We start from the raw sequence: 22784 nt of genomic DNA, 5'->3' as shown, positions 1-22784 counted from the left end.
CAGGATCTGGCCTTCTAGAGAGCAGCCAGGGTTGATCTCCTCTAGGACTGACCGGTTGGATGACCTTGCAGTCCAAGGGACTCACAGCAGGAGTCTTCTCCAGCACCAAAGTTCAAAGGCCTCCATTCTTTGAATTAAAAGCAGGGCATTCTTTAAATTAACAACTGGGTTGAAAAAGGTTGTGTAGGATCAGGAATTGTCCGTGCCCGGCCACGAGTGAGGACATTAAATTAAGCAACTTCCAAACTACTAATTTAAGAGTAGCCTTAAACTCTTATCTCACATTTGCATTAGAAATACAGGTAGCCCTTCGACTTCCAACAGTTCACTTAGCGACCGTTCAAAGTTACGACGGCACTGAAAAAAAGTGACCTAGGATCGTTTTTCACATCCCCAGGGTCAGGGGATCAAAATTCAGACACTCGGCAACTGGCTCGTATTTATGACGGTTGCAGCGTCCCTGGGTTACGTGATCCCCTTTTGCGACTTTCTGACGAGCCAAGTAAACGGGGAAGTCAGATTCACTGAACGACCGGGTTATTAACTTAACAACTGCAGAGATTCACTTAACAGCTGTGGCAAGAAAGGTGATAAAATGGGGCAAAAAATTCACTCTCTTGCTTAGCAACGGGAACCTGGGGCTCCATTGTGGCTGTAAGTCAAGAATTACATGTAATGCCATAGAGCAGGGGTGGGCAACTGTGGCCCTTTTACAACCTGTGGACTTCAACTCCCAGAATTCCTGAGACAGCTGTCTCAGGAATTCTGGGAGTTGAAGTCCACAGGTTGTAAAAGGGCCACAGTTGCCCACCCCTGCCATAGAGAATTAAAGCTACACATGCATTGTGTTAAAACAGGATTGGGCAACTATGGTCCGCTTTATGACCTGTGTGTCAGGATTCCAAGTAACACCCCCAACGAAAGAAGACTCCGAGGTTTGAGTTTCCTCAAAGTTCCATTTTATTAGAGATGTCATATCGGCACGTCTGGGAAAACCCGAATCTGAAAGCTTCCAGGTTTTCCCCACCCAAAGGAAAGTCCAAGTCCCTGTCCAGCACCCTCATGTCCATCACATGGTCCAATTAAACCACCGTCCCAACTGGAGATACCTCTCAGCTCCAACCGTCCAGGTGCAGGGCAAGATGTCCTTGACTCTCTGAGAAAGGAATGTTGTTTTGACTATATATCACCCTTGCTCCATACAATCCCCCCTCCCAGTTTCCCACAACAGTAAATGTGGCAGGCCTGAAAATCCAATGCAAAAGATGGCTTCCAGGCCCGACACTGTGAACTTCAACTCCCAGAATCCCCAAGCCAGCATGGTTCAGTTCTGGGAGTTGAAGTCCACAGGTCGTGAAAGGGGTTCATGGTTGCCCATCCTTGTGTTAAGAGAATCTCTTTCGCTCTCTCTCCAGGTGGCAGACACTCAAGAATTCCAGGAAACCATCAGAGAAACTTTTAACAAAGTCATTCTCAAGCAATGGAAGCCCAGTAACGCCTGTGAGATCAAAAAAGTAAACATTATCTTAAACATACTTCCTCCCTTCCTCCTGTTTTCCTCATCGTTGTTCAGCACCACTCCGGTCCTCGCTCTTAAGAGAACGAAGGCTCAGTCAATTACTGCGAAGGCTTACAGATAGTCTGGCAACACAGAAGCCTCAAAAACAGCCCTCAATTTAGGATCCCATATTGGGACCAGACTTTCTGTTGTTAAGCAAGGCGAGTGAGCCACACCTGATTTTGCAACTTTTTTTTTGCCACGGTTGTTAAGTCATTCACGGCAGTTGTTAAATGAATCATGTGGTTGTTAAGTGAATTCAGCTTCCCCCCCCCTCCTTGATTTTGCTCGTGGGAAGTTGCTGGGAAGGTCACAAAAAAGATATAAGATGGATGGATGGATGGATAAGATAGATAGATAGACAGACAGACAGACAAACAGACAGATAGATACTGTTAGATAGATAGATAGATAGATAGATAGATAGACAGATGATGAATTCTTTATTTCTTATTCTTTATTGGCCATCACAAAAGGCAATCACATGACTTGGGGATGCTGCAATCATGGTAAATAAATGCTGGTTGCCAAATTGTAATCATAGAGGGATGTGGTGGCTCAGTGGCTAAGATGCTGAGCTTGTCAATCACAAGGTTGGCAGTTCAGCAGTTTGAATCCCTAGTGCTGACACGTAACAGGGTGAGCTCCCGTGACTTGTCCCAGCTTCTGCCAACCTAGCAGTTCGAAAGCACGTAAAAAAAATGCCAGTAGAAAAATAGGGACCACCTTTGGTGGGAAGGGAACAGCGTTCCGTGCGCCTTTGGCGTTGAGTCATGCCGGCCACATGACCACGGAGACGTCTTCGGACAGCGCTGGCTCTTTGGCTTTGAAACGGAGATGAGAACCGCCCCCTAGAGTCGGGAACGACTAGCACATATGTGCGAGGGGAACCTTTACCTTTCCCCAATGATAAGTCACTTTTTTCAGGGCTGTTGTAACTTTGACTGGTCAGTTGTAAATTGAGGATTACTTATATTCCAATATCCAGCTAAGATCTCTTTCAGAAAATTATATCAGTGAAATATCTGCACTCTCCATTGGTGAGTGCTCTGCAGTGACCAGGCTCATATTACCTGGGTTAATAACATGTGTAGCCTTCATTTTATGTCTTATAAAAATAATATAATGCAAAGATGCAGCTTCATTGGAAGGATGATTTTGTACCAAAACCATTCCAAAATCTTTCCATGACAATTTTCCCTGGGCTGGAGAATTACAAGCATTCTATATAATTTGTGTATTGTTGATATAAATTGTGTCCTTTGTTGTTGTTTTTCTGCAGCCACTGTCTAGAAAGTGTAAGACAAGGCCTCTAACTGCCAAAACTCCCTCATCCTCCGATCATCAGAAAACATTGTGCTCCTGTGTTAGTTGTCCAGGATTAGAGCAAGGGGAAGGAACCAGCAAGAGAGAAGGTGTGTCTTTGTATGCACAACTAAGAAAACACACAATTCCATAGTTATGCTGTTCCTAACTTAACAACTGCAATGCTTAAATTATAATCTTTCCATTGTTTGGTTATTGAATATTTCAGTACGTTATTTTTATACCAATCACTTAATTGTCATACCTTTTAAAATGAATAAAATATTATCAATCATATTTGTTACATTTAACAAACCTATATAACTAATATTAATACCAACATTTATATTACATTAAGATCTTCCATTATTGCTTATTCAACTTGTTAGTTGGTTATTCAGTATTTCAATATATTGTTTTTATATCAATCTCCATATTCTACATAATACAACTGGGATATCATTAATCATATTTGTTACATTTAGCATGCGTATGCATATTCGTATTGAATTACCATTTATAATTTAATATAAAGATGTGTATTATTACTAGTATTATATAAGTTTGTTAAATGAAACAAATATGATTAATATTAATTTTCTTGTACGAAATGTATGATACTCAGGAACCACACTGTTCACACACTGTAAAAAATAAGAAATAAAAAAACTTATTCAAAAAAAAAGAAGAACTGCAATGTTGCACTTAACAACTGTGGCAAGAAAGGACGTAAGATGAGGCAAAACTCACTTAACCAATGTTTCACTTAGCAACATAAATTTTGGGCTCAACTGCGGTCGTAAGCCGAGCAATACTTGTATAATATAAAGTATACAATTTACAGAAAGGAAAAAAGGAAAGCATTTCGCCGACTAGCTAAATGTGAAATTCTCTACGGTAGTTAGAGAAAAGGGAACCCTTCTCCTTTATCCATTGTATTCTGTCCTCCAGTGACCTCTCCCAGCAGTAAAATGCATCCAAATTCAAAACACGGAAAAAAGTTAAGCCAGGAAGTAAAGTAAGGGTTCTAAAACAAACAGAAACGAGAACAATTCATTTCCCAGGCTCTGAATGTCACTTGAAACAGGTGCATCTGCTTCAGCAAGGAAGTTGAGCCTCACAAAAGTAAAAAGAAAAAAAAAAACCCCACTATTTTTTGGGTTTTAAAAAATAGGTTAGCTACAGCCACCTGATATGCAGGTAGTCCTCGACTTATGACCACAATGGAGCCCAACGTTTCGGTGGCTAAGCGAGACGTTTGTTAAGGGACTTTTGCCCCAGTTTAAATCCTTTGTTACAGTGAATCACTGCAGTTGTTAAGCGAGGTAACCTGGTTGTTAAGTGAATCTAGTTCCCCATTGATTTTACTCGTCAGAAGGCCGCAAAAGGAGATCCCGTGACTCCAGGACGCTCCAATCATCATCAATATGAGTCAGTTGCCAATAGTCTTGAGTTTTGATCATGTGACCATGGGAATGCCTCAATGGTTGTGTGAAAAATGATCATTGTCACTTTTCTCAGTGCCTTTGTAACTTCGAACAGTAATTAAATGAATTGTTGTAAGTCAGAGACTACAGTGGTGGCTAAAATTGTGGAAACCTTTTGGGGAAAGTGTATTTTTGAAGTTTGATGGCTAATAACACCACTTTTTTTCTGGAGTTTCAAGAGAATCCTATTCCACTGCTGGAATGGCCTGGGGATAACCCAGACCTTCACCCCATTGAAAATCTATGGAGCCGACTAAAGGAACTGGTTAGTCAGAAGCGATCCAGCAATAAAACCCAGTTAATAGAAGCCATCATTCCATCTTGGTTTCACATGATAACAGCTGCAGAACTAAAAAACTTGGTTCACTCCATCAGAAGACGTCGTAAGGCCGTCATTCATGCTAAAGGTTACCCAACTAAGGATTAATTGACATGGGGATAATTTTTGTATATCTCATTTTTTCTATGGTGATCATTTTTGTATATCTCGTTTTTTCTACGTGTTTCACTTTTCTCCTTTATACTGTAACTGCTATTCTAATAGCAAATCCTTCATAAAAGTTATTGCATTACATTCTTGATTAAATTATCTTTCCATTGATATATAATTTTATGGTACTACTCCCCCAAAAAGTGGTATTATTAGCTAGTTTTAGAAAACACACTTTTCCCAAAAAGTTTCCACAATTTTGGCCACTTCTGTAGCTATAATGCTTAACGGAATTGATGTGATTTTCAGTTTGGATCTTTGCGTCATGTCTATACATGCATGTGCTGTATATATGACTGCATTTCAATGTATGATTTCACATGTGTGTGACTCCCAAGTTTGTGTCCTGCAGGATTTTGGTTTGATAGCTCAGAGTTTGACGAAATAAGCACGAGAAAGAAGAGAAAACCAGCAAATAGGAGGATTCCCACGGAAGAGGATTCAGACGACCTTAACACCTCCGGTGAAGCAAAGAACAAGGAACCCAAAGGAAGCCTCCCAACAAAACCAGAAGCCACTTCAACCTCTTCCTTTTCATCTTCTTCTAAGAGTGGGAGGGATATTTTCCCACACAAAAGTCAAGGAAATGATGGCATCACCGGAGCTGCAAGGAGCAAAAATCTGTGTCAGGTTGGTAGATAGATAGATAGATAGATAGATAGATAGATAGATAGATAGATAGATAGATAGATAGATAGATAGATCGATCTTTGAATGAATGGATTAACAGGGTTTCCAGATTCACGTAGATTAAGTCATGATATGGTTTGCTTAATTTTCATTTATGTTTGAATCTGATCTTTGAATATTGTACACAGTCCTCAACTTATAACCACAATGGAAACCAGAAATGTCTATGGCTAAGGAAGGTGGTTTTTAAGTGACTCGTGCCCAAATTTATGACCGTTTTTTCCCATGGTTGTTAAGCAAATCACTGCAATTGTTATGTGAATCCAGCTTCCCCCCCGCAATCGACTTTACTTATTGGAAGGGGGTTGAGCAGAGGGATGGACTACTAGAAGGCTTCCCAAGATCCCTTCCTTCCAACCCTATTGTTCTATGTTCTGTATTCTAAGCCAGTTGGGAAGGTTACCAATGGCAATCACGTGACTGCAGGATGCTGCTACCTTTTTTTAAATATATGCCAGTTGCCAAGTTCCCAAATTTTGATCATGTGACATCGAGATACTACAATGGTCGTAAGAGTGAGGACCAGTTAAAGTCACTTTTTTCAGTGGCATTGTAACTTTGGTCGCTAAATGAATGGTTCTAATTCGAGGACTACCTGAACCCAGCCAACTTTAGCACACATAATATGCCAAATGCAGAAAAAAATAAATCAAGGTTAAAAGTTAGTTAGCAAGATGTGCAAATGGAGATACTGGGTTTTTCACTAACCTGGTTAAGCAATAAGCCTCTTTCTGGTTGCTAAAACTACACAAATGAGGAATTTAGCAACGGGAGGCTTACCAGCTCAGCCTTGGATGTTGCATTCAAGGCCAGAATGCCCACCGGGGATCCTCGCTAAAAGAAATTAATTTTATTTCAAACATCTGTGTGCCAACTTTCTGTTCAATCCCAAAGCATTATTTTAAATAAAGAAGCAAGGCACAACAGTGAAATCCAGCAGGATAATAAAACAATCGCAGCCAGTTACAAAATGTTCTAGAATGCTGAGAAAAACAATTTTGCCTAGTGCCAAAACCACATTGCATTCATGAACAAGCCCTGGCATTCGAGAGCTACACTTAAATCACGCTAAGCTGTGGTTTGTTCACCTGCAATGTCCTGAAAAAAAAGTCAAGCGGCTGAGCCAGCTATAAACCATGGTTTAAGAGCCACCATTAGGTGGCAAGACCATCAGAACGTGACTTAGGCCTGTGCTTGTCCACCTCAGCCACTTTAAAACAGGTGGATTTCAACTCCCAGAATTCCCATGCTGGCTGGGAATCATGGAAGTTGAAGTCCACCCATCTGGGGAAATTCTGGAAATTCTTAAAATATTAGAATATCGCATCCTGTTTTGGGTTGCCATGATATGAAAAAGATGTTGAGACTTTAGAAAGAGTGAAGAGAAGAACAAGAAAGAGGATTAGAGGACGGGAGAATAAAAAATATAAAGAACGGTTGCAGGAACTGGGTGTGTCTAGTTTAATGAAAAGAAGGAGTAGGGGAGACATGATAGCAATCTTCCAATATCTCAGGGGCTGCCCCAAAGAAGAGGGAGTCAAGCTCTTCTCCAAAGCCCCTGAGGGCAGGACAAGAAGCAATGGGTGGAAACTAACCAAGGAGAGAAGCAACTTAGAACTAAGGAGAAATTTCCTGACGGTGAGAACAATTAATCAGTGGAACAACTTACCTCCAGAAGTTGTGAATGCTCCAACACTGGGAGTGTTTAAGAAGAGGTTGGATGGCCATTGGTCTGAAATGGTATAGGATCTCATCTCCTGCTTGAACAGGGGGTTAGACTAGAAAACCTCTAAGGTCCTTTTCCAACTCTTACATTCTGTTAAAGTCACCTGGTTTGGGTCTGGCTTAGCCTGACAGATGACTTTGCTTTAAACATAATTCAAAGCTGCTTTCTCTTCGGACTTTTTCTCTGTCTTGCAGGAGGAGGACTTGTGGGCTCAGGAGGTTTTCAACATGGCCAAGTGGACCTCCTGAATCGGCCACTCCTGTCCAGTTAACGGAATTCCCAGGTTTTTTGGAGTGTCTCGGGCAAGGCAATAAACGAAGAGAGTCGTTACCCGTCTCTTGGTCCCTTCTACTAAAGAACGAACACAATGCTTGCCCTACAGCAGTGTTTCTCAACCTTGGGCACCTGAAGAGGGGTGGACTTCAACTCCCAGAATTCCCCTGTCAACATATGTTTTAAGATGGGTGGACTTTAGCTCTCATGCTGCTTGAGACATTTGGGGAAATGAAGTCCACCCCTCTTAAAGGATGCTGGCTGGGGAATTCTGGGAGTTGAAGTCCACCCATCGTAAAGCATGCAGGATGGGGAATTCTGGGAGTTGAAGTCCACCCATCTTAAAGCATGCTGGCTGGGGGATTCTGGGAATTGAAGTCCACCCATCTTAAAGCATGCTGGCTGGGGAATTCTGGGAATTGAAGTCCACCCAACTTAAAGCATGCTGGCTGGGGAATTCTGGGAATTGAAGTCCACCCATCTTAAAGCATGCTGGCTGGGGGATTCTGGGAATTGAAGTCCACCCATCTTAAAGCATGCTGGCTGGGGAATTCTGGGAGTCGAAGTCCACCCATCTTAAAGCATGCTGGCTGGGGGATTCTGGGAGTCGAAGTCCACCCAACTTAAAGCATGCTGGCTGGGGAATTCTGGGAATTGAAGTCCACCCATCTTAAAGCATGCTGGCTGGGGGATTCTGGGAATTGAAGTCCACCCATCTTAAAGCATGCTGGCTGGGGAATTCTGGGAGTCGAAGTCCACCCATCTTAAAGCATGCTGGCTGGGGGATTCTGGGAGTCGAAGTCCACCCATCTTAAAGCATGCTGGCTGGGGGATTCTGGGAGTCGAAGTCCACCCATCTTAAAGCATGCTGGCTGGGGAATTCTGGGAGTCGAAGTCCACCCATCTTACAGTGGCCAAGATTGAGAAACATCAGTGGATCCCAAGGCAAGAAAGGCAGTTAGTCCTGATTTTTTGCAGGGAGGGCATTTCTCAGAATTTCTTCCAAGCCCAAAACAAGCCCAGTTCCCGATAACTTCACTAGCTCCTCTACATACAGGAAGTCCTCAACTTACGGCCACAATTGAGCCCAAAGTTTAAGTTGCTCAGCGAGAAATTTGTTACGTGAGTTTTGCCCCCATTTTACGACGTTTCTCACCACATTTGTTAAGTGAATCCCTGCCGTCGTTAAGTTAGGGACTGAGTTGTCAAGCGAATCCGACTTCCCCGTCGACTTTGCTTGCCAGAAGATCTCAAAAGGGGAATCATGCATGATCCTGGGGACACCGCGACTGTCATAAATATGAGTCAGTGGTCAAAGCACCCAAATGTAAATTGCGTGCGCGTGGGGATGTGGCAATAGTCGTGTGAAAAACGGTCCTACGTCAACTTTTTCCAGCGCCCTTCTAACTTCAGACGGGTCACTAAACGAACCGTTGTAAGCCGAGGGCTACCTATGTTAGTGCCTACTAACTGTGTTAGTAACTCTGTTAGTAATTAGTGGCTGGCTAGGTGGCTCAGCGGTTAAGACGCTGAGCTTGCTGGTCAGAAAGGTCGGCAGTTTGGCGGTTCGAATCCAGGGGTGAAATCCAGCAGGTTCTGACAGGTTCTGGAGAACCGGTAGCGGAAATTTTGAGTAGTTCGGAGAACCGGCAAATGCCACCTCTGGCTGGCCCCACAGTGGGGAGGGATTGGGGATTTTGCAGTGGAGTGGGGTGGGAATGGAGATTTTGCAGTATCCTTTCCCCTGGAGTGGGGAGGGAATGGGGATTTTGCAGTATCCTTCCCTTGGAGTGGGAAGGGAATTTATTTATTTATTTTATTTTAATTTTATTTTGATTTATATGCCGCCCTTCTCCGGAGACTCAGGGCAGCTTACAATGCGTTAAGCAATAGCCTTCATACTTTTGTATCTACCTGCTTAGTAGGGCTTTCGCCCCCCCCCCACAAGCGGTGTTCTTTTTTATACAAAGTCAGCTTATTGCCCCCACAATCCGGGTCCTCATTTTACCTACCTCGGAAGGATGGAAGGCTGAGTCAACCTTGAGCCTGGGGAGAATTGAACTTGCAGTAATTGCAGGCAGCTGGAAGCTAAATACTACCTTTAACAGTAGCATTAGTCTGCTGCGCCACTCAGGCTCCTGGATGGGGATTTTGCAGTATCCTTCCCCCTGGAGTAGGGAGGGAATGGGGATTTTGCAATATCGTTCCCCTGGAGTGGGGAGGGAATGGAGATTTTGCAGTATCTTTCCCCTGCCACGCTCACAGAACCCGTAGTAAAAGCATTTAGATTTCACCACTGTTCGAATCTCTAGTATAGGGTCTCCCGCGTGAGCAGGGGGTTGGACTAGATGACCTCCGAGGTCCCTTCCAACTCTTGTTACCTGTATGGAGGGGAAGGTGGTGCTTTCCCGTTGCCCCTCCGCTCCTAAACCGGACCCAACCCCACTTAGCTTCCCCCAAGGCGCACCGAGGCGGGCAGCTACCGCCCCTTAGCGGTGCAAAGGCGCCGCTGCAATTAGACTCCTTGCAAGCTTAAAGGCGAGAAGCGGCGTTGGGCGGGTTGCATAACGGCGGAGCCAGCCGGGGGCGTCCCATCCCACCAACCTGCCGACCCCCGATCGGCGAGGGGTGGTGGGTGGGCCGAGGAGGAGGATTGGGGAGGGTCGCCTGGCCTGGCGGGAATCGCTGGCAGGGGGCGGCGGGATGCCCTCCTGGCCCGGGCCGGGGTCTCTCTGCCGCAATCCCCGCAGCAGGGCAGCCCGGCCCGTTTCCTTCCCTTCGGCTGGCCGGCTTCCTCTTCCGCGCTTGGGAGGCGGAGGCTCCCCACGCGGCCCTCCCCGCCGCTTGCCTGCCTCGCCTGGGCGGCCGGGCTGAGCCGCCTTCCTCCTGCAGCGCCCCGATGTCGGCGGAGGGCGCCGGGGGAGGGTCGGCGCTCTGCTGGGTCTCGCTCTTCTCCTGCCTCGGCTTGGCCTGCTCCTACGTGGGCAGCCTCTACGTCTGGAAGAGCCACCTGCCCAGGTGAGGCCGGGAAGGGAGGGAGGGGGGGGGGAGAACGGGAGGGAGGGTTGGAGAACGGGGGGGAGAGCTGCAGACCCTCCCCCTGCGGGCCTTCCCCCCTCCCCTCCAGCCTGGCTTGGATCCCCCTGCAAGAGGCTGGGGTGGGGGGGGGCTTTTCCCTCCTGGAAATGCTTTGGGGGGGGGTGGGAATTGTATCCTGAAGCCCCTTTTTGCAAAAATTGGGGAGGGGGGGAGGCCAATGCAAGCCCCAAAAGGCTAGGTGGCTCAGTGGCTAAGACGCTGAGCTTGGTCGATCAGAAAAGTTCGGCGGTTCCGAATTCCCTAGGACAGGTCTCCCAAGGCGGGGGTTGGACTAGATGACCTCCAAGGTCCCCTTCCGACTCCGTTTACTGTTAAAACTTTTGGAGAGCTTCTCTGCCACGGGGAAACAAACCCATCAGCCGGTCTTGTGAATGAACAGATCGGCTCCCTTTTAAGTCTGCACTGCATAATATTCCACCCTCCCTTTTCCTTCCTGGGGGCAGCAAGATTTTTTTTGGGGGGGGCACTTTTTCAGACTTAGGTTTTCCTTCTTTTAGGGACCACCCGGCGGTCATTAAACGCCGCTTCACCAGCGTCCTGGTAGTCTCCACCTTCTCGCCCCTCTTCATCTGGGTCTGGAAAGAGGTGACGGGCATTAAGGTGAGGATGTCCCTGCTTTAAGGAATCCAGAAATCTGGCCTGATTTTACCTTGAGATTTCTGGTGTTTCAAAGATTGGTTTATTTCTTTAGAAGCTACTTTGTTGTTGTTGTTGTTGTTGTTGTTTTAAATCAAAGTGAATCCAAAGAGCAAATGTTAACAAACAGCAGGTGAAAAGTGGAGGTGAGAAGCCCAACTGCAATCCAAAGTTTTGAAATGTTGGGATTTGAGAATTATTTTTCCCGGGATCTTGAAGCAACCGTGTTCCGATAGATAGAAAATAGATAAAATCTCCCTTTGCTGGATATGTTTGGTGGCCACAGCCCTGCAAAATATCCTGCAGAGAGAACCAACAGAAAAACTAACGTTTGACCCGAATGTAAATTTCAAACCTCTTTTGCTTACGATGCCCTTATTATGACGGTTTCCATCTTACCTTGCATTAAAAAAAAAAAGAAAATTCGGTAACCGAAGTTTGCGATGCAGCCTTCGTAAGGTAGCGTGTCAGCTTATTGTGGCAAAAAGTGTTTTAGATCAAGAAACAGCCTTGTTGAAATAGATTGATCCCATAACAGAAGCAATATTGGATGAAAAGAGATGGCTATAATTATATTAGCATGCACGTAGATTGGTGTGGGAAAAGGAGCTGCTTCAAAATATATTGTAAGTTTGCCAAAGAATTGCTTGGATGGTGAGATTTAATACATAAATTTAATACATAAATTTTTAATTAAATTAAATAATTTTTACTACATAGATTAGGGGCTTACACAATTTATTTATTTATTTGTTTGTATCCTGCCTTTATTTTTACAATTAACTCAACGGTGGCGAACATATCAAATACTCCTTCCTCCTCCTATTTTCCCCACAACCACCACCTAGTGAAGCGGGTTGGGCTGAGAGAGAGGGAGTGGCCCAAAGTCACCCAGCCGGCTTTGATGCCTAAGGCAGGACTAGAACTCACCGTCTCCTGGTGATTGGCCCAAAGCAGGGGTCTACAACCTTAAACACTCAAAGAGCCATTTGGACCCGTTTCCCACAGAAAAGAAAACACCGGGAGCCACAAAACCCTTCCCGTGCCTGACTATTTCCTGAGCGGCCACAAAACTAACATATGTAGTTGAATGAAACGTTCTCTTTTCTTCTGAAACTTTTCTTTTCTTGGATTTATCCATGGTTGGCCTACTGGGGTTTGAAAAGCTCAATAAATTGCATTCTGGCGGTTGTGACGTATATTTTGAGTGACAGGGAGCCGCAGCAGAGGGGTGAAAGAGCCACATGCGGCTCCAGAGCCGCAGGTTACTGACCCCTGCTCTAGCCACTGCTAAAATGTGTCCCATATCAAAAAACATTCAGTTTCTTCTTTACCCTTAATAGCAAGCGTTAGTCTATCCATTTCTGCGCATTCTAATATTTTCTTTTTTTTTTTTTTTAATTTTTTTTAATAAAAAAGTTTTTATTTTCTGATCAAACAAGTATACAATATAAACAATCATTCATACTATCATCAGAAAAAAAGAAAAAAAAAATCAATTTGGTAAACTCAATCTTCAACCCCTCCTTACCACCCCCCACCCCCGACTTCCCAGAACAAAAACAGGGCATAGATTTCACCAAACATTCGCTAAAATAAACTAGCTAACTGCAAGATTTAATAACTCCCAAGACCCCTTAACTCCCCTTTTACAATTTCATCAACCTCCCTTTATATAAACACAAAGTAACATGTAATCCAATAACTCTAAGAATTTTAAAACCATTAACAAATCTTAAACATTCAAACCTAAAAACATTTTTCCCCCTCCTATTTTTCTCAAAGTTCAGATATTTTGAAATCTCATAACAAAAAATAAACCTTAGATATTCACTAATTAAATTTCTACATTTTTATAATTAACCATTAGTACATTAACTAGAAAACCAAAAAAGATTAATCAACCATTAATACATCATATTTAAAAATCAATATTCAACTTTATACTTTTTCCCCCTCAGTAGTTATAAAACCTAAAACATAATCAATTTAAACCATGAATAGAACAACTGCAAAGCCAAAAAAAAAAAAAATTAATCTTCCATTCTTGGTTTCTTATTTTGAAATCTCATAACAAAAAATAAACCTTAGATATTCACTAATTAAATTTCTACATTTTTTAAGTTTCTAAATTTCCCCCCTTCATTATTCCTCCCTCCAATTTTTTAAAATTTAAAAGATAATCAACAACATAATTAACCATTAATACATAAACTAAAAAACCAAAAAGGATTAATCTAATATTTTCTTAATTACATTCCCCTCAGACGGGATCTCCATCATTTTTCCATTGTTGCGCAAATGTAATTCCAGTTGCGGTTAATATATGCAAGACCAGATATGTAGTCTTTTTATCATACATAGTCCTAAAAGTTTCTTGAGACGCGCAAAAGCGCTCCGGGTCCAACCTGTGTTGAAAAAGACGTTTCCTAGGAGAAAGTTTGGGCCATCCACCCACTCTTGACGGCTTCCATCCGTGACTTGAGTCATTCTGAAGTGTTTGATGGCTGCCTTCACTGCAGCGTACTTAAATCAAGATAATTACAACCTGGTAAAAATAGTCGTGCTACCCAGCACTCCCAATGCGCAATTAGCTTGGTTGCAGTTGTTTGGTGTGTGTGTGTGTGTGTAGAGTGGTTAAATCCATTGGTTCATCCCTGCCTCCGTATGTGGGAGGAAAGCAGAAAACGGGTTGATTTAGCAGCCGGTTTAAATGCGTCGTCATCGACGAAGCCACAGTTGAAGTGATAGGGGAGGCCTTCCAGCTCGTGGGTTTGAAATAAAAGATAGAAGGAAACCCTTTGGGCCCTCCCAAAGCACATTCATCCCATTGGGGATGATGGGAGTTGTGGGTGAAATCATGGTGGCCTCTCACCGAACGAAGTAAAAGTTGCGTGACAGCAAGATGGGGGCGGCATATCAATTTAATAAATAAAGAAAAAGTGTATTTCCAGGGAGTCTTAAGATGGTACCCTATAATATCTTGATCCGGTTTGGTCTAAGTGGTTAAGGCATCAGGCTAAAAACGGGGAGACGGTGAGTTCTAGTGTTACCTTGGCCATGAAAGACAGCCAGGTGACTTTGGGCCAATCACCAGGAGACTGTGAGTTCTAGTGTCACCTTGGCCATGGAAGACAGCTGGGTGACATTGGACCAATCACTAGGTGTCTGATGAGTTCTAGTCCTATCTTAGGTGTGAAGCCGACTGGGTGACTTCGGGCCGGTCTTTCTCTCCCGCCTCACGGGATGTTTTGGTGGGGATACTAAGAGGAAGGAAGGAGCCTTAGGTTTCTCCCAACACCTGGAGTAGTAACGACAGGATAAAAAAAAAATTGCTCCTTTTGCTGAATCTCTCCAGTGGCTGAAAAGTCAGTTCGCAGCAGGATTAAAACCTGCAACTTAATTTTGTCAAAGGCCACTTTAGAGGCGAGAAGAGGCGAGGTGCCATTTTCCTTTGCTGCTTATGGGTGGAGTCAGGAGGGGAAGAGGGGAGATGGTGCTTGAGGGGTGGTGGTGATGATGATGATGATGATGATGATGATGATGAAGATGAAGGTATCCCCTCTTCTGCTCAGCCAGATGCATCCCTGCTCACCTTGATGGGGTTCCGGCTGGAGGGCATCTTGCCAGCGACTCTGCTGCCTTTGCTGCTGACGGTGGTAAGGGTGGCTCGTTGTTGGGGTGACACGTCCTTATTTTGACAACCTGGGTTTTCACGAAGGCTGGCCCTGAAACCTTCCCTGTCCAAGGGTGGGCTTCAAAAATTTTAGCAAGGGGTTCTCTGCCCGAATGCTGGGTGGGCGTGGCCATGGTGGGTGTGGCCTAGTCAGCCTCCTGCACCACGGCGGGGGGGGGGGGGAGAGAGGGTTTTTGTCCTCCCCGGGCTCCGGAGGCTTTCCTCAAGCCTACGGGAGGGCGAAAATGGCCTCCCCAGGCTCCAGAGGCCCTCTGGAGGCCAGAAACGGGCCTGAACTTTCCGAACTTCCAGTAGGCCCGTTTTTCACCCTCCCCGAGCCTCTGCGCACGCCCTGCAGTTATCTGCATCCAAAACGGGCTGCGTGGGGACTTCTGGGAGGGGTAGGACAGGGTGGGCGGGGCCAGCCAGGAGTGGGATTTGGGGGTTCTCCGAACTGCATAGAATCTTAGCTAGAGGTTCTCTCGGACCCCCAGCAGCCCACCCTTGTTCCTGTCCATAGCTGGTGCTGGATGCTGTTTCATAGAAGGCTACTGGAGGTGGGTGGGTGGGTGGGTGGGTGGGTGAGAGTAAGTTATTTTTAATTTTTAAAACAGGCGGGTTTTCTACAACATTGCAGTGAACGTGGTTTTGTCCTGTCTTCCCAGATCCTATTTCTCGGCCCCCTCATCCAGCTGTCCATGGACTGTCCCTGGGACATGGTAGACGGCTTAAGAGTGGCCTTTGGTAAGATTCTGCTGATGGGCTTTGCGTTGAGATAGTAGAAAAAATTATTTCACTAAAGGGAGTGGATGAATATTTTCTTCGGGTGGATATGTATTGTGTTTTGGTGAATATGGGTGGGGCCAGAGCACTTTATAGGCGGAGCCAAGCTTTTGTAAGTTCTCACTGTCTATGTCAGTGTTTCTCAACCGTGGCCCCTTTAAGAGGAGGGGTGGACTTCAACTTCCATGGCTGGCTGAGGGATTCTGGGAGTTGAAGTCTCATCCTCCTTAAAGGGGCCAAGCTTGAGAAATACTGGCCTCGCTACAGGTATTCCTCATAGGTTATGACCACAGTTCAGACCTGAATTTTGGTGGCTAAGCAAGACGGTGGGTTGAGCGTCTTGGGCCCACTTCGACAACCATTTTTTGCCACAGTTGTTAAGCGAAACACCGCAGTTGTTAAAACGACTCACGCGGTTGTTAAAACGAATCCGGCTTCCCTCATTTGACTGTGCTGGCTGGGAAAGTCGTAAACGGTGATTACGTGACCTCGGGACATTGCAACCGTCATAAATATGAGTCAGTTGCCAAGCGTCCACATTTCGATCATGTGGTCGTGGGGTAATGCTGCAACGGTCATAAACGTGAACCAAGGGGCGCAAGTCCCTTTTTGAGTGCCGCTGTAATTTCGAGCGGTCACTAAATGAACGGTTGTAAGTCAAGGACTACCTATAGTTGATTCTCGGTGGCAGTTCAGATGATGCTATCACAACCTCCTCAACTGAACAGGGTGTTCATTGCTATTTTTCCCCCGCTCAAAAGATCAAGGCCTGCGTGTGTGTTTTTTTTGGGGGGGGGTCAGTAACACCGCTTCTACTCCCCCCAGACCCCAGGTTTTGGGTCCTCTGCCTCACCGACATGCGCTGGCTGCGCAACCAAGTCATCGCGCCCTTCACCGAAGAGCTGGTCTTCCGGGCCTGCATGGTGCCCATGTTGGTGCCCTGCACGGGAGTAGGACTGGCCATCGTCACCTGCCCGCTCTTCTTTGGAGTCGGTGAGTTTTTGATTGATTGGTTGATTGATTGATTAGATGTATTTGCCACCCACCTCGCTTCAAAGCTCTACATCTTCAGTGAGAGGAGGAAATAAGCCCCGAGCTGGCTGCTGGCTTTTGCCAGCTTCTGACCCAGTTTCTTAAAGTGCCTCATTCTGTTATTGTATCATCTTATGGCTGCCTTCCGCTTACAACTTCCCATCAGCTTACAGCTATTAACTCTTTATAGCCTGACATCTTTTTGCCTGGATGTGGCTGCATGCTTTGGGGTGAGGGGCACTATTAGAGGGGGGGGTGGGGTAGGTTCTTCCCTGAGAAGGCTGGGTCTTCCTCCAAGCGGCTGCCATCATTACTAAACCCCCACATGTACCAGAAGACGAAGAGGGATAATGTATGAATTGTGGAGTCTTTGGTGCTCTCTGAGCTCGAGACATTTCACGACCCAACTAGGTAGCCTCATCAGTGCTGGAAGGGATTGGGGGTTTGCCCTCTTCTAGGAGCACTGATGAAGTTACCTAGTTGGGTCGTGAAACATCTGCAGGAAAACTACCGAGCTCAGAGATCACCCCATATTTCTTTCAACCCTGACTAGGTGGCACAGTGCCTAAGACACTGAGCTTGTCGATCAGAAAGGTCAGCAGTTCGGCAGTTCGAATCCCTATATATTGGCAAATGGGCCCTTCCTTGGGGCATAATTTCCTAAATATAAAAAGAGGATCTTTTTGCTTTCGACTTCCTGGCTTTCTTCCTTGGGGCTATTAAAATCTAATCGAAATAAGCTCCGATGGGATAGGGAATCGGGTGGGACAGGAAGCTCCGGATGGAACTTCGATTTGAGTCGCTTGGTTGATTTGGAAAAGGAAGCTCCCATTTGGGTTGTTCTGAATTTCATAAAAGCTAAAGAAAATCAACCCGGTTAGACCAGCACGCTCCCCCTCCCCCAACCTTGTGAGCACCAGAGACCGGTTCCACGGAAAAAGGTTTTTCCGTGGATTGGAGGCAGCGTCCACCTGCAGCCCATGGATGGGGCTTCGCTTGCTTGTGTGGCCCGGTTGCTGGCATGGTACCGGTTCACGGACCAAAGGTTGGGTTCGACATTGAATAAGAGACTTCCAGAAAGCTGCAAATCTGGAGGCTTTAGCTGGAAAGCTTTAAAAAAAAAACACTCCAGAAAAATTAGCATCCACATCCATGCGGTTGCCAAGCCAACTCCACGGGTGGAAGTCAGCAAGAGTCAAGATTGGCTCAAAGTAGGCTAATTTTTATTCCGAAGCGAGGATGTCAGCAAGGTGCTTTGGTTAACTCTACCTGTGAAGACGAATGCTGCTTCTTGGATAGGTAAAGGTAAAGAAGGTTCCCCTCGCACATACGTGCTAGTCGTTCCCGACTCTAGGGGGCGGTGCTCATCTCCGTTTCAAAGCCGAAGAGCCAGCGCTGTCCGAAGACGTCTCCGTGGTCATGTGGCCGGCATGACTCAACGCCAAAGGCGCACGGAACGCTGTTCCCTTCCCACCAAAGGTGGTCCCTGTTTTTCTACTTGCATTTTTTACCTGCTTTTGAACTGCTAGGTTGGCAGAAGCTGGGACAAGTCACGGGAGCTCAGCCTGTTACGCAGCACAAGGGACTCGAACCGCCAAACTGTTGACCTTTCGATTGACAAGCTCAGCGTCTTAGCTACATCCCTTTCTTCTTGGCTAGGGGATGACATATAGTCCTCGATGTACGGCCCCAATTGGGAGCAGACACTCCCGTGGCTGGGAAGTCAGTTGTTAAGTGAGTCTTTTCCGATTCTGTGACCTCGTTTTGCCACGGTTAAGCGGCTCACGGCAGTCACTAAGTGAATCATGCGGTTGGTCAGCAAATCTGGCTCCCCTCCCTCCCCCCCAATTGACGTTGGGGGGTCAGAAGGCTGCTGAGAAGGTCACAAATGTGACCCTGGATGCTGCAGTTGTTGTCAAGCGTCTGAATTTTGATCGTGGGGGGACGTGGTTTAAGTGCGAGGACCAGTTGTAAGTCCCTTACAACTTGGTCATTCATCACTAAATGAACGGTTGTAAGTCAAGGACTATCTATAAAGCCCAGGAGAACGTAAGGCCCCTATTTTGCCAATCCAGATAGTCCTCGACTTAAGACCACAATTGAGCCCAAAATTTCTGTTAAAGTGAGACATTTCTTAAAAGTGAGCTTTGCCCCGTTTTACGACCTTTCTTGACTCAGTCGTTAAGCGAATCGCTGCAGTCGATAAGTCAGTAACCCGGTTGTTAAGTGAATCGGGCTTCCCCATCGACTCAAGCTTGTCAGCAGGTCACAAAAGGGGATCGCGTATGTCCTTGGGACACAGCGACAGTCGTTAAGTATGAAACAGTTGCCAAGCGTCTGACTTTTGATCACACGATCCTGGGGATGCTGCAAAGATAGTAACTTTGAAAGACGGTCGTAAGTCACTTTTTTTTCCAGTGCCGTCGTAACTTGGAACAGTCGCTAAACGAACTGTTATAAGTTGAGGACTACCTATATAGATGGTTTTTTTTTTTTTTTAACATCTTAAATTATTTTTCCTTTCCGCAGCTCATTTCCATCACGTCATTGAGCAGCTGCGGTTTCGCCAAGGAAGCAGAGCCAGTATTTTCCTTTCCGCAGGTGGGGCATCCGTCAGTCCTGGCAGGACCGTCACTAAACGGGAGCAAGGCAGGGGAATGTCGGGTTGGAAGCTCCCAATAAAAACATCCCAATCGGGGCCAAAATTTTCCAAAGTTGAACGCTGGGAAAAGAGGCTTAAAACCAGACCGTTACGAGTAGGGTTTTTGTCGTCGTCATTGTTTTGAATTTATGGCTGATATATTGCTAAACCATTTGAAGAAAAAACGGTGAATTTGAATTGGCTGTTTCCCCACCACGTGCTTTTATCATGTCCAAGAGCTCTGATGACTCTTTGCAAAGGGACAAACTGATTTACTCCTAATTTAATTTTAATGTAGCTCAGGGTACCGTGGGGTATTAGAGTATCCTAATTTATTTTTTTTTTTTGTAACTCAGGGTATTGTGGGAACCTTGCCTTGGTGGGTTGTTTTATACCTTGAGCGCCCGTCCCCCCAAAAAACAGCTCCGTTTGATACCCTTGGCCAAGTGTGTCATTGTGTAGCGGAGTTGCTCCGTGCATTTACTCGGGAGGCAATGCAAACCCAAAAGACGAAAAAGGGGGTCAGAGAAATGGGGGCATTCTGGGAGTTGAAGTCCAGACATCTTAAAAGTCGGCAAGGTTCAGAAAAACTGAATATCTATCATCGCCTGAAGTTGTTCCCGGGGGCGATTACACAGAAGCGTCCCCTTTTTAAATAGGGATTCCCTGCTCCTTCCGTGCAGCCTGCATGCGCACACCGACACACACACTCACAATCTTTTCCTAACCAGCTGCTCCCTTCCCCTGCAGTGTTCCAGTTCTCCTACACCGCGATCTTCGGAGCCTACACCGCATTCCTCTTCATCCGAACAGGTTGGTGAAGGGTTGGTTGGGAGCCGGGATTTTTTTCTTCCCAGCGTTCTCTTCCCTCTCGGTTGCTCATTTGCATGCAAGTTTCCTCAACCGTTAACCTGCCCATTTCCTCTACTGTTAACCTGCCAGGTGACTCTCTGGAAAGCCATCTCACCCCCGCCTCGAAGGGCTGGGCGGTATAGCTGGGAAACGATGGGAGGTTTTGAATCTAAAAACGGAGACGTTGAGCCGTGTTCTCTGCCAACGATCCCTGTTCAAATCCCCGATTCTGAGCTCTTCTCCCTTTCTATCAAGGCTGATCCGGGATTAAGACAAAGCGGGTGGTTTAAGATAGCCCTGTTGTGTTTTAGTGAGCCAATCCTGTTTTTTTTTTCCCTTTGTAAAAATGAAGAATTCTTTCTCTCACCCGCCTCCCAGCTGTTGTGTCCCGCAAGCAGCCAGCAAAGCTGGCAGCAGATTCAAACAGTGAGAAGGTTGGGGAGGAACGTGGGCCAGTCCTGGAGTCTGGGGAAGGCTCGGACGAGGCCTCTGCATCGGAGGCAGAGAAGGGGCCAGGGCCATCTGGGAATTCTTTGCTGCCTCTGGAGTCTGACATCAGTGAGGCAGAAGAACAGCGGGAGCCTGTTCCCAGTGTGCGCATGCGCAGAGCTGCCAGGAGATAGGAACAATTAAGGAAACAGGGTCAACTTGGGAATAAGGCTTGGAAATGATTGGCCCCTCCTATAAGACATAAAAGAGAAGCGAACGGGACTTGAGCTTTTGCAGGAAGCCATTAGTTCATCTGGTCGGTTAAAGCTCTGTTTGACTCTGTGCGAAGTTTGGCCTTGCCCTGCGTGTAGCAATTAGCTCTCTGGCAGCATTCCAAGGGAGATAAGGTGGGTGTTTGTAAACACTCCCCTGAAAGACTGTTTGAGAAGCCTTTCGGACTGGGAAGGACAATAATTCACAGCCGTATGGATTAAAGAAGTTTGCCGGGACTAAGTTTGTGCTGTTTACTTTCTAAGGAAATCTAGGTCAGAACACCAGCTAAAATTCTTCATTTGGCTTGACCGAAGGCGTTATCGGTCCACCCGACATTGCTGGGTGGTGGCTTTTCCACCAAGGGAAAGCTCGTTTTTTTTTTTTTTCTGCTCCTCGGAAGGGGTGGGGTTCTTCTTTTCACTGTCGCCCTCTCTCCACGCAGGACACCTCATTGGGCCGGTTCTCTGCCACTCCTTCTGCAACTACGTCGGATTCCCCGCAGTGGGCGCAGCCCTGGAACATTCACAGTGTTTCCTGGTGGTCTTCTTTTACCTACTGGGCGTGGTTCTCTTCTTCCTTCTCCTCCTCCCCATGACGGACCCGGCTTTCTTTGGACACCTGCCCATCTGCTCCCTCTCCAGACTGACCTCTCCCGTGGACGGCCTCACCAGCTCTTCCTGGTGCTCCTGACAGCCCCATGGTGCCTCCGCTGTGAACACACCTTCGCCCTCTGCCCCCCCTCTCCGGGCGCTGCGCTCTGTGTCCAAATTGGTTCCCAGACGCTGTTCCGCTCCGCAGCTGGGAAGGGCAGGAGCTCCCCTGTTCCCAGAGGCTCCTCACTTCAACTCCATTTGCCACCGATGGGTAGCCACGCTGGCACTCTCACACACCTCCACCCTGAGCCAACCACCTTTTTTCTAGAGATCCCCGGGCCCTTTTCCTCCAGGCCCTGAAGAGTTCTATTTTTTATGAATAAAGTACTTTAAGGAGGCGTCTTAGTTGGTTGAATGGACTCGGGCAGGGAATCCCCTGTAAGTGAGATCCAAGCGCTGCTGGTCCTTTCGTTCTCTCCCTTGGCCAGATTTCTCATGGGAATCAGGGTTCTGAGGTAGAGGTGGGTTACTGCCGATTCGGGTGAACTGGTAGTTAAGATTCTGTGTATTCGGCAAAGCAGCAAATCTCACCATTGGCTGACCCCATCCCTGTTCATTTTTCAGCCTGTTTTCTGGGCCGTTTGGGGCTGTTATTTGGGCAGAAAACAGCCCAAAAAAAACAGGCAGATGTGGGACCAGCCAGTGGTGGGATTAACCTGAATCGGCTGAATCCTATCTCTGCGTTTGAGGTGAGTGGTCAGGAGGCGGGGCTGGGTGTGATGAGTGACATCACCCACCCAGTCACATGACCAACCAGCCACACCTACCCAGCCAGAGAACCGGTTGTTAAGTTATTCCAAGTCCCACCACTGCTCTGAGGCCATGAAAAGGACTGCCCACCGGTGGGTTCTGGCAAAGGGGCTCCTTCTTCGGCAAGTGAAGCGAGATTGCCCGGAAAGCAAGATCACTTGAGCGAGAGTAGTCTTAACTCCATCTTTGCTCACTAGTCTTAACTACTCAAGGAACCAGAGAGGATCCTGTCAAGGCAGAGAATTATCTTTCTCTGCAAGCAGCTGTTAGGCGGGCATCAGTATGTGAGCAGAAGGGAGAGGTCTGGTGTCCAGAATAACTGAGTTGGAAGGGACCTTGTAGTTCATCTAGTCCAAACCCCCCCAACCCCGCACCCAAGGAGGAGACCCTCTACCATTCTGGACAAATGATTGTCCAGTCTCTTCTTAAAA

General features: G+C 46.4%; 2 protein-coding genes across 4 annotated transcripts in view; both read left to right on the top strand.

The window, feature by feature from the left end:
- The window catches only part of TOP6BL (TOP6B like initiator of meiotic double strand breaks), a 33893-nt gene extending 26389 nt beyond the window's left edge, over positions 1–7504 (top strand). Inside the window, exons 13-16 of the mRNA XM_070950735.1 lie at positions 1416–1514; positions 2841–2973; positions 5193–5470; positions 7451–7504. Of these exons, the coding sequence (XP_070806836.1) occupies positions 1416–1514; positions 2841–2973; positions 5193–5470; positions 7451–7504 (564 nt within the window). The remainder of the gene's footprint in view (positions 1–1415; positions 1515–2840; positions 2974–5192; positions 5471–7450) is intronic.
- Positions 7505–10080: 2576 nt separating this feature from the next.
- RCE1 (Ras converting CAAX endopeptidase 1) lies at positions 10081–21932 on the top strand. 3 transcript variants are annotated; one of them, XM_070950412.1, is made up of 8 exons: positions 10084–10547; positions 11126–11228; positions 14840–14923; positions 15606–15684; positions 16549–16716; positions 19285–19356; positions 20147–20209; positions 21393–21932. In XM_070950412.1, exons 1-8 carry the CDS (start codon positions 10429–10431, stop codon positions 21638–21640), a joined length of 936 nt encoding a protein of 311 aa, XP_070806513.1. In that variant the 5' UTR covers positions 10084–10428; the 3' UTR covers positions 21641–21932. The 3 variants fall into 3 exon arrangements, with proteins under 3 accessions (XP_070806511.1, XP_070806513.1, XP_070806512.1); XM_070950410.1 differs by lacking the exon at positions 14840–14923 and having other exon boundaries at positions 10081–10547; XM_070950411.1 differs by lacking the exon at positions 10084–10547 and having other exon boundaries at positions 11141–11228; positions 14844–14923.
- The last annotated feature ends 852 nt before the right edge of the window (positions 21933–22784 follow it).

This window comes from Pituophis catenifer, unplaced genomic scaffold (genome assembly GCF_029215685.1).
Source record: "Pituophis catenifer annectens isolate HBS135680 unplaced genomic scaffold, rPitCat1.0.hap2 SCAF_10, whole genome shotgun sequence".
Lineage (NCBI taxonomy): Eukaryota > Metazoa > Chordata > Lepidosauria > Squamata > Colubridae > Pituophis > Pituophis catenifer.
The sequence above is the reverse complement of the archived record's forward strand: the minus strand, read 5'-3'. Positions and strand labels throughout refer to the sequence as shown.